This window comes from Nicotiana tomentosiformis, chromosome 10 (assembly GCF_000390325.3).
Source record: "Nicotiana tomentosiformis chromosome 10, ASM39032v3, whole genome shotgun sequence".
Classification (NCBI taxonomy): Eukaryota; Viridiplantae; Streptophyta; class Magnoliopsida; order Solanales; family Solanaceae; genus Nicotiana; species Nicotiana tomentosiformis.
This window is the reverse complement of record NC_090821.1, coordinates 77,325,499-77,337,394: the sequence shown is the minus strand read 5'-3', so window position 1 is coordinate 77,337,394 and position 11,896 is coordinate 77,325,499. Positions and strand designations below refer to the sequence as shown.

Below are 11,896 nucleotides of genomic sequence, written 5' to 3'. Positions count from 1 at the left end.
TGATGAATCAGGCCAGAAGCAGCAGGTTCACATAGTTGACACAACTAATGGGGGCTTATGTACACCATGCATTAACCAACCATATGTTTGCTCGTGGAGTGGGGAAGGTAACAACCAGCAATATCATGAAGATATGAATTATGTAACCAACTATGGGGGACAGAGGCAAGGTGGTTTGAATTGGGGTCAACATAATCAACAATATAGACCAGCGCAGCAGCCGTACAATAACAACAACAATGCTGGAGCTATGCGACCAATGGGTAAAGTTGTGCCTTACCAAAGGCAACAAGGCTACGTCCAACAAAATCAGCAGCTGACTTATCAACAACCTCAACAACAACAGATTATGAGACCAGAGGATGGGTTTACTAAACTTGAGGGAATGCTGCAATAATTGATTGGGTCCACGGGAAAAATGCAACAGAGGGTAGACTCGCATGAATCAACAATAAAGGGTATTGAGATTCAATTAGGACAGATTTCTATGGCCCTAAACAATCGTCCCCAAGGGGCGTTACCTGTAGATACACAAGTCAATCCAAAAGAACAGGGCCCGAAACAGCTTATGGCAGTGAGTCTACAAAATGGTAGAGACCTAGATCTGGAGCAAGAGATGGCTCGCGAAAGACGGCCTACTGAAACACTTGTGCCTGTACCCATCGAGATAGTTGACTCAACAGGGTTAACAAAGGTGATGGTACAACATGCGCCAGCCGAAACAAGCAAGGAAAAAGAAGTCGCGAAGGAAACTGAGTCAGAGCAAGAGAAGGCAGCAGAAACAGTGCCAGAGCAGCTTCAAAATCAAAGCACATTAAAGAAGCGGCCTCCAGCACCCTTCCCCTAAAGATTGGCCAAATATCAAGAAGATGAGCAATATAAGAAATTCTTGTAGATGTTGAAGCAAATTCAGGTAAACATTGATGCCTTAAAGGAAATACCTGGTTATGCAAAAATGATGAAGGACTGGATGTCTCGTAAGTTCGACTTTCAAGACTTGGCCATAATTACACTGACTCAGACATGTAGTGCTGTTGTGACAAGACCCATAGCCGAGAAGTTATCTGATTCAGGGAGTTTCACAATCCCATGCACAATAGGCAACTATGCGTTTGCTAAGGCACTTTGTGATTTGGGGGCAAGCATAAACTTGATGCCCTTGACTATCTACAAAAGGTTAGGCATTGGAAGAGCTAGACCCACGTCTATGTTGTTACAGCTGGATGACCGGACAGTGAAGAGGCCCTCTGGTATCATTGATGATGTATTAGTACAGGTGGGGAAGTTTGTTTTCCCAGTAGATTTTGTCATTTTAGATTGTCGGGTTGACGAAGAGATTCCCATAATTTTGGGAAGGCCATTCTTGGCCACTGGGAGAGCCCTAATTGATTGTGAAACTGGAGAGCTAAAGATGAGATTGAACGATGAAGAGATAACGTTTAATGTGCAAAAATCTATGCGGCGACCTAGTGAGTTTGCTAACTGCTCTCTGATAGAAGCTGTGGATGTGATCTTGGAGGAGGAAGATGAGACTCTGAATGCAAAAGACCCTCTAGCAGCATGTCTTATGAACTTAGAAAAAATGAATGGTGAAAACTTAACAGAGTGGGTTTTGGCCTTTGAAGGGCGAGGGTACTGGAAAAGAGAACTCGAATTCGAGCCCTTACACTTGGAAGAAAGAAAAACACCTCCAGCTAAACCGTTAATTGAAGAGCCACCACAGTTGGAACTAAAATTGTTACCTTTTCACCTCAGGTATGCTTTCTTGGGACCTAAATCCACTTTACCTGTTATTATCTCATCCAGTTTGTTAGATGTGCAAGAAGAACAACTTTTGCAGGTGTTAATGGAATGCAAGACTGCAATTGGCTGGACCATTGCAGATATTAAGGGGATCAGTCCGACATTTTGTATGCATAAGATTCTATTGGAAGATCAGCACAAACCTTCCAGAGAACATCAAAGAAGGCTGAACCCCAACATGAAAGAAGTGGTGAAGAAAGAAGTGATCAAGTGATTAGATGTGGGAATCATCTTCCCAATCTCTGACAGTAATTGGGTTAGCCCAGTTCAGTGTGTGCCAAAGAAGGGTGGAATGACTGTAGTGCCCAATGATAATAATGAGTTGATCTCAACTCGTACAGTTACGGGTTGGCAAATTTGTATGGATTATAGAAAACTGAACACAGCCACCCGGAAAGACCATTTTCCTTTACCATTCATTGACCAAATGTTGGATAGACTGGCGGGAAGGTCTCACTTCTTCTTTTTGGATGGATATTCGGGGTACAATCAGATTTCCATAGCCCCTGAGGATAGAGAGAAGACATCATTCACTTGCCCGTATGGCATCTTTGCCTTTCAGAGAATGCCGTTTGGCCTATGCAATGCACCTGCCACCTTTCAGAGGTGTATGTTAGCCATATTCACTGATATGGTTGAAGATATTATGGAAGTCTTTATGGATGATTTATCTGTGGTGGGGGATTCATTTGAAGACTGTCTGCACAATTTAAAAAGAGTGTTAAAAAGGTGTGTGGAGACACATTTAGTGTTGAACTGGGCCCATTTTATGGTACAAGAAGGTATAGTGCTGGGGCATCGAGTGTCCAGTAAGGGTATTGAAGTTGACCATGCTAAGGTTGAGGTGATTGAGAAGTTGCCACCACCCACTTCAGTTAAGGCAGCAAGAAGTTTCCTTGGGCACGCCGGGTTCTACAGGCGATTTATAAAAGATTTCTCAAAAATTGCTAACCCCTTATGTAAACTCCTTGAAAAGGATCATTCTTTTGTGTTTTCTGATGACTGCAGGTTAGCCTTTGAGGAGCTGAAAAGGAGACTGGTGACTGCACCAATCATCGTTGCACCCAACTGGGAGCAACCATTTGAGCTCATGTGTGATGCAAGTGACTATGCTATACGAGCAGTCATGGGGCAGCAGAAGGACAAACTGGTGCACCCAATTTACTATGCAAGCAGAACGCTGAGCGGTGCATAACTCAATTATACCGTGACTGAGAAAGAGATGTTGGCTGTGGTGTTTGCATTCGACAAATTCAGGTCTTATTTGATTGGTTCAAAAGTGATTGTTTATACTGACCATGCAGCACTTAGGTACCTGATAGCAAAGAAGGAGTCAAAGCCACGCTTGATCCGTTGGGTTCTTTTGCTACAAGAATTTGATTTGGAGATCCACGATAGAAAAGGGGCAGAGAACCAAGTAGCAGACCACCTTTCAAGGTTGGAGGGAGCTGAAAAGAAAGTCGAGGTAGAAGATATAACTGAGACATTCCCAGATGAACAATTGCTAGCAGTGATATTAGAGGAAGCGCCATGGTATGCAGACATTGCAAACTACTTGGCAAGCAGTATTATCCCCTATGATCTTTCCTCTGTTCAAAAGAAAAAGTTCTTTCGTGACTGTCACATGTATTATTGGGATGAGCCTTACCTGTTCAGAATTTGTGTTGATAACATGATCCGGAGATGTATCCCCGAGATAGATCAATCTTCTGTTTTGCAGGCTTGTCATGCATCACCATATGGTGGCCACTTCGTAGGAGTAAGGACCGTCATGAAAGTGCTGGAATCAGGCTTCTACTGGCCGACAATGTTCAAGGATACACACTTATGGGTGAAAGGTTATGACGAATGCCAACGAACTGGGAATATTTCCCGTCGACATGAGATGCCTATGAACCCAATTCAAGAAGTAGAAGTGTTTGACGTGTGTGGAATCGATTTCATGGGGCCTTTCGTCAGCTCATATAGTAACAAATACATACTCGTAGCTGTGGACTACGTGTCGAAATGGGTGGAGGCTGCAGCGCTCCCGACAAATGCTGCTAAGGGAGTAATTGGATTTTTGAGAAAGAATATATTCACCTGATTTGGCACTCCAAGGGCGATAATCAATGACGGAGGCACTCACTTCTATAATCAAGCCTTCGCAAAGCTGTTAGAAAAGTATGGTGTACGTCACAAAGTTTCCACCCCATATCATCCTCAAACGAGTGGGCAAGTAGAAGTGTCGAACAGAGAGATAAAGAGTGTTTTGACAAAGAATGTGAATGCTACAAGAACGGATTGGGCAAGAAAGTTAGATGATGCACTCTGGGCCTATCGTACAGCATTCAAAACTCCAATTGGTATGACGCCATATAAATTGGTATTTGAGAAGGCATGTCACCTACCAGTGGAGTTGGAGCATAGAGCTTTATGGGCACTGCGACAGTTGAATCTTGATATAGAAGTTGCAGGCACAAGTAGAGTCACAGAGCTGCACAGGCTTGATGAATTTCGTTACCATGCTTTTGAGAGCACAAGATTATACAAGGAGAGAACGAAAATAATGCATGATAAATATATTCTTGAGCAGAGTTTTAAAATCGGAGATAAGGTATTGCTATACAACTCAGGTTGAGGTTATTCCCGGGTAAGTTAAAGTCACGATGGTCGGGACCATTTAGTGTGGTGGAGATTCACCCCACCAGAGCCATAGAGATTGCTGCATCAAATGACTCTCGCACGTTTAGATTCAATGGGCACAGGTTAAAACATTATTTGGGCATGGAAGATGTGAAGGTAGTGTTGGCGACTCATTTGCTCGAGCCACCAAGGTTAAGCGAGCCTTAAGTGCAATTATCTGCGTCGTGCCACGGCGTTAAATCAGGCGCTCGTTAGGAAGCAACCCAATTCGTAGTTGATTTTTAGTGTAGTTAGAATTTTTCCTTGTTTTAGTTTTGTTTTTAGGTACTAACAAGTTTGCAGGCAAGTTGGGCAAGTCGAACAGGGTTTCAGCATCACCTGACGGACAACAGGCGCTGGGTCTGGCGACGCCTGGCTAACGCCAGGGTCTGCTTGGCCTTAGGCTGGCGACGCCTGGCTAACGCCAGGGTCTGCCTGGCCTTAGGCTAGCGATGCCTGGCTAATGCCAGGGTCTGCCTGGCCTTAGGCTGGCGACGCCTGGCTAACTCCAGGTACTGGGCCAGGCGATGCCAGGTAAGTTATTTTGGCCCAGCTCACGTTATTTTAGTCGAACCTCCTCACATTTACCCTAACCTCACTTAAACCAAAAACATATCAAGCTTTAGAAAAGAAATTCACAAACACACACATCTTCTCATCAATGTTGCTCTCAACCAAACACACTGCATGAATTGCCCTCACCCACAAACACTCAACAACACATTGCCATAGTGGTATCCCCCATCCCCAGTGAAGTCAAGTTTAGTCTTGCTATTCTTTCACATTAATCAGAAATTCTCAGGCAGCTTCTTCCACTCAAAAGCTTCAAAGATATGATTTCATTTCTTCCCTTTGCAATTTCGACAGAGGTACATGTATAATATTACACACAAAAATTAGTGGTTGTTCTTCATTGTGGTATTAAGTTTGTGTGCCCCAACCCCATGAAACCCCATAGGAATGGTGCTGCGATTATGAAAACATGTGGTAGTACGGAACCCCCAAGCTGATTTGGGAGGATGAGGCAATCCCTCATGTCCATAAGAAATACCATGGCACTAATGCACGTTAAGTGTTTGATATAATACCTCAATAGCATTCCTTGTCCCCATTGGAGCTCGAGTCTCCGGGATTAATAGACTAGTGTTAGGAAGTCATACACCACGATAAAATCTTAAGTGTGGGGTGGCGCGCAGGTAGCCCATGTATTGTTCTTTGATTCTAATATTAAAGAAAGACGAGGTGAAGTCTGAGTAACCTCGGGAAGTCAAAAAAAAAACATTATGTGCATAGTGTGTAATGCAGTTTTATCCGAATACTGCTTATTTGTGTAGGAACAATGATGCCTCCAAGAAAGGACACCGGAAAAGCCAAGGCTACTTACACTACGCCGGCTAAAGTAAAGGCGACCTCAGCACCTCCCCCAAAGAAGAGAAAAGGGGGGGGAGGGGGGGAGCTACCTCCAATCTAAGTGGAGTGCAAGCTGTGGCAGCTATAGCAGCTATGCGTCAACAACCACAAGGCCAAAGGGAGTTTGGCATCAACAGCATACCACCACACACCAAGGATTGGTTCAGGCGTTGTAGGCCTAAACATGTACACCCGGAAGCAACTATCAATGAACGCAGCTTGCAAGCGAAGTATCAGGCAATTTAGAGGGGCATTCATGATATGGGGTTGAGCTATGTATTCAAGAACACAGGGAACATTAATCTCAACTTAGTCTGAGAATATTATACAGGGTTTGATCCGCAGAGTACTGAACAGCTGGTGCCGATTCGTGGACGATTGATAGATTTCTCACCCATGGCCATATGTAACTTTTTAGGTGCTCCGGATGTTCATGTGGAGCCATTAGACCACTTCATTCGTCGGCCTACATAAATAGAGTTGAGACACATGCTTTGTGGTGCCGATTCTACGGCAGCATGGGTCTGGGATAAGATAACTAATCGGCACAAGAGGTTTCCCAAAAAGAAGATGAGGGCGGAGGCTCAAGTGTGGCTTAAACTGATAAATGCACGGCTCCTACCGTGCAATCATGACACACTCATTAGCCATGAGAGGACCTGTGTACTCTACTTCCTCATGACAGGTCAAAGGGTAAATGTGGGTCATCTGATCCGTTACCAGATGTCTGTAGTCAGAACGAGTAAAAAGATCGATCGAATGCCATTTGCCAATTTTCTAACTCAGTACTTAAGACACTAGGAGGTTGAGGAGGAGCCACAGTTTGACCACACCATTGATCAGCCCCTACGGCAAACGGACATCACTAGCCTCCGACTGAAAAAGAGACTGCCATGACATCATTGACAAGTATCGAGCGCAATGCTCGGGATGATAGTTTTATGGCCTATCTCTATGGGATGATGGAATTGCAGCTAAGGATAGGAGGTCGACAGGCCACATCTGAGGAGAGAACTGAATTGGAGCACCGGTACCAGCTCGATGCTCATGCCCAACAGCTGGTTGGGTTAGGAGATGGATACAGACTACCCAATGATGAGGATATCAACACACCGGAGTAGTCTAAAGCTGAGCCAGAGCAGTCAGATGGTGAGGGAGATGATGATGAGGAGGAGGACGAACATGATGAGGAGTGGAGAGCTTCAGAGGATGAAGAGGTTGCTTGATCAGGGAGTTTCTTCACACCCTACTCATTTTTTGTGTTTTGTCATTTTGTGCATGCACTGAGGACATTGCATGAACTAAGTGTGGGGTGGGGACTTGTACATGGTTAATTTTAGTCATTTAGTTATTTAATGTTAATTGTGTTAGTATGTGTTTTTAGTAGTTTAGTAATTGATTTGGCTAAGGAAAAAGAAAAAAAAGGGAAGTAAGTCAAAAGAAAATACCAAAAAGATTTTTGTTGTGTGCAGGTAGTGTAGTAATTCCCTTTGGTTTTTCTTTGGGCCGCGGTTCTTTTCCAGGGGCTTTTAGTTGAACCGGGCGTAGTTAGTTTTAATTTTGAGGAGTAGGAACCACGAAGCTATGCATTTAATTGTAGCAATATCTCTTAGCTTTGTTATGCCTTGAGAATCGTTAGTACTAAGGTTGTGACTCTTAGGCTCGGTTTTTGACTCTCGCATAAGTACCTTAAATCGTAGATTCCTAATTTTGCTTAGCTTCTTTGACTGGAGTATCGCGATAAAATCAATCCTGAGTTAGTTATGTGCCATGCGTGTGTGAGTTTTGTATGTATTCTGTGCATTGAATTTGATATCTAGAACTTGCCCTGTGTGTGTGCAAAGCGAAGTAGTAGTTTTGTTCAGTCTGAGAAGTGATATAGGCATTTCTTTGTTAAGCCAGATATATATAGTTTACCCACCTAAAAGTTATGTAACGTAGTTAACCCCTTTGAGCCTGTAATCCTGTTTCTTTGGCAACCACCACACTTCAAGCCGTACCCAATTATTTGAATTAACCGTCTATTTGAACCTTTTCACCTCGAATGAGCACTTGAATTGTTATGAACTTTGTAAAAGTTAAAGTGAGGGGTGAGTGGTTTGGTTTTTGAGTAGAACCAATGAAATAAGGAGAAAGGTGAACTGTTTTGAAAAAGTAAGAGCTGCTTGAATCGAAAAAAAAAAAACATTTCATTGAAAAGTGGCGACTCTTAATGTAATTATGCTTAAAGAAATATGGGGTAATATAAATTGAAGTGAAGGTGGAATGTTTGGTTTGGCACAAGTATGGGATGTATATTAAAGTATGTGTATTAAAGTGCTAAGGGAGGTGCAGTCACTCATATCCAAATGTATCATACCCGACCCGCAGCCTACATTACAACCAATGAAAGTCCTACTTGATCTTAGACTGAATGAACTCGATTCGTAGAGTATTACACTACGGGCAAGCCTATGGTGCATCATTTGTAGCATATGAATGTTATTTCTGAGAGCGAATGAATTTTGTCTATCTTGAGTTCCTATGTTCTTAAAAATCCATTGTGTGTGGAACTAAGCTCTTTGATTGGGTGAGGGCACATGACTCATAAAGGAAAGGTAATGTTGCTGATATCCATATCAGAGTAAGTAAGTGAATTGTGAATAAGGCATGGTATTCGTGAGTCGAATCTTGAGGCGAGGATGTCACACTTGTGTGTTTAAACTATTTTTAAAATTCTTGGTCTAAGGAGTTAGGAGAATTGCTTTAAAAGGTCGTATCTATAAGTGTAGTTTGATTGCTCGAGGACGAGCAATGTTTAAGTATGGGGTATTGATGTGTGACTATAATTCCATAGTTTCATACATTATGTGCCTTGCATTTTACATGCTTTAATGATAAATTATACTTTATTTGCGCATAATGGAGTCTATTTTACGTGTAGGTGAATTGGATATGAAAGTAGAGCAAAACGGATACTTAAACGTCAAAGCTGTGCTCGAGAACAATGAAAAGAAGAGACCTGGTGAGGCCAGCCAAAGGCCAGGCTGGACCAGGCTTTAGCCTGGCGAGGCCAGCCAAATTCCAGGCGTTAGGCTGGCGACGCCAAGCCTGAGGCCAGGTCCAATCCGAGTTTTGAAGACTTAATTCATTTCGGGTTTGACTAGGACTCGGCCCACATGTTTAGGATTTGTTCTACACATATAAATAGACCTAAAACACCACTTGGAAGGGCGATCTTGGGCAGTTAGAGGCAAGAAGAGCTTGTGGAATCACTCCTTGTAGTTAGAATCATCATTTTTATAGCTTTTCATCTTTGCTCTCTATTTTAATTATGCAAAATATTTGGGATATTGATATTATGAGTATGAGTAGCTAACTTCCTAATCTAGGGTTTTAATGGAACCTATTAAAGGATGATTTTCTTGTTATGTTAATATAGATTTGCCGTAGTATTTTCTTTATTTGTTCAACTGTATTATTCTTGTGGTTGATTGAAGGACCTTCAATTAGCTGTGCCTATTTAGTATGTATTACTCGGGAGAGAGTGCATATTTAGGTAGTTGTTGAACAACATCACTCCTAAACGTATATGAGGGATCAATACGGAGGTTTAAAGGTGGGTTTAGGGATAACGAAACCTTGGTGCGATCTGAGTGAGAGGTGCTTAATGCTAGCTAGCGTAATTCGGGAGAATATGTCTAGTAATTGTGGTAATTACTCGGGAGAGAGTTACGACAGTTAGAGTGCTCATGATCGGTAGAGAAGACTTAGGCAAATTTATAGGAAACGTAGCGGAAAGGATTCCGACAATAGGGGAAATCACAACCTTAGATCATTCCAATTCTTGTTTACAACCTGTTCGTAGTTAGTTGTTAATTATTACATTTTCATTATGCAATATTTAGTTAGTAAAAAAAGAACCAATCTGTTACTTAAATCTTTCTGAAGATTGATTGTGCGAATTTGTGCGAGTCTAGTAGCTGTATTTGATTGGTTAATTCCTTGTGGGATTTAACTCCGGATTTATTAGCCGGAATATATTTGCAACGATCGCTTAGTCCTTTTTATAAGGCATAGTCGGGCATGATCAACGGCATATTCATTAAAGATAACATCTCTGCTGAATATAAATTTTCTTGTCTCTGGACACCATAATTGGTATCCTTTGACTCCAGAAGTAATCCCGATAAATATAGTTTTCTTTGCTCTCGAATCCAATTTTGACTCTTTCCCATGATAGTATGCAATTGAGCCAAACACATGTAAAATATTATAATCTTCTGTAGGTTTTCCATACCATTTTTCAAATGGTGTCTTGCCATCAATAGCGGCAGATGGTAGACGATTAATGAGGTGGCATGCATATATTGTTGCCTCAGCCCAAAATTCTTTCACAAAGCCAGCATTGGACAACATACACTAAACCTTCTCCAGCAAAGTCCGGTTCATGCGTTCTGCCACTCCATTCTGTTGTAGTGTATTTCTGTCGGTGAAATATCTCAAAATGCCATCATCTTCACAAATCTTATTGTAAAGATCATTTTTGTATTCTCCACTGTTATCTGTGCGGAGACATTTAATCTTTTTGCCTGTTTGAGTCTCTATCATCGCCTTTCATTTGAGAAAAAGTTCCAGTACCTCATCTTTGATTTTCATAGTATACACCCACACTCTTCAGGAAAAGTCATCAATAAAGGTTACAAAATAGTGTTTCCCACCTAATGAAGGTGTTTTGGAAGCACCCCAAACATCAGAGTGAACATAATCCGAAATACCTTTAGTATTATGGATAGTTATTCCAAATTTAACCCTTGTATGTTTCCCCTTAACACAATGCTTACAAAATTCCAAATTACAAGTCTTTACTCCTTTTAACAATCCTCGATCTGATAAAATTTTCAAGGATTTTCCTCCAGCATGTCCCAAGCGCATGTGCCATAGCTTGGTTGCTTCTGCCTTCTTGTCATCACTGGATGTCACTGTTGTTGTCCCAATAATTGTACTACCGCGATAGTGATACATGTTATTATTTCGCCGAATTCCCTTCATTACCACTAGTGCACCAAAGCATATTCTCATTACCCCATTTTTTGCAACGACTTTGAGTCCCTTTGACTCTAGGGCTCCTACAGAAATGAGATTTTTCTTCAATTCCGGTACATATCGAACATCTGTTAATGTTCTAATCAATCCATCATGGTTCCTTAATCGGATTGAACCAATACCATATGTGGTAAGAGGATTGTTATTTGCATTGTGAATAACTCCACATTCTTTTTCTTGAAAATCAGCAAACCAGTCCTTGTTAGGACACATATGATAGCTACAAGTGGAATCCATCAGCCATATGTCAGATGATTTGAATGGCTCAGTTGTAACTAGTGAGAAATCAGAGTCGTCACAATCAGCTACATTTGAATCCATGATAGCCTTCCCATTGTTAGGTTTGGCCTTGTTTTTCAACTTTGGACAGTCTTTCTTCCAGTGCCCCTTTTCTCGAAAAAAGGCACATTCATCTTTGCTGGGTCTGGATCTTGACTTGGATCTTCCTTTCTTCGTTCTCATATGATTTTGAGAATGACCTCTCACGACCAGTGCTTCTCCTTCTCTACTCTTTTGTTTTTCTCTCTTTCTTTGTTCATAGTTGTACAAGGCAGAACAAACTTCCTTGAGAGACACTTCATCATTCCCATGAAGTAGAGTAGTTTCGAGGTGCTCGTACTCATCGGGAAGTGAACTTAATAATATTAAGGCCATATCTCCATCACTAAAAGTCACGTCCATATTCTGCAAATCTGTCGCCAACTTATTAAAGCTGGTGATATGATCATTCATTGTAGTACCAGGAATATATGTGAAGCGTAACAGTCTTTTTTTCATGTAAAGTTTATTTTGACTGTTTTTTATCAAGAATTTATCCTCCAACGCATTCGATAATTTACTTGCAGAAGTTTCTTTTGTGTATGGATACTTCTGTTCTCTTGCGATGTAAGATCTAATGGTACCACAAGCAACGCGGTTGATAATCTTCTAATCT

The 11,896-nt window shown here is 41.7% G+C and overlaps 1 protein-coding gene across 1 annotated transcript; it reads left to right on the top strand.

Annotated features, from left to right (window-relative positions):
* The first annotated feature begins 895 nt into the window (after positions 1 to 895).
* LOC138900430 (uncharacterized) lies at positions 896 to 2,017 on the top strand. The gene has a single exon (XM_070187175.1). It carries the CDS (start codon positions 896 to 898, stop codon positions 2,015 to 2,017), a length of 1,122 nt encoding a protein of 373 aa, XP_070043276.1.
* Positions 2,018 to 11,896: the final 9,879 nt, after the last annotated feature.

Bases quoted from the DNA above. Each gene is read 5' to 3' on its own strand.
- LOC138900430 (XM_070187175.1), top strand. From the start codon at position 896: ATGTTGAAGCAAATTCAGGTAAACATTGATGCCTTAAAGGAAATACCT.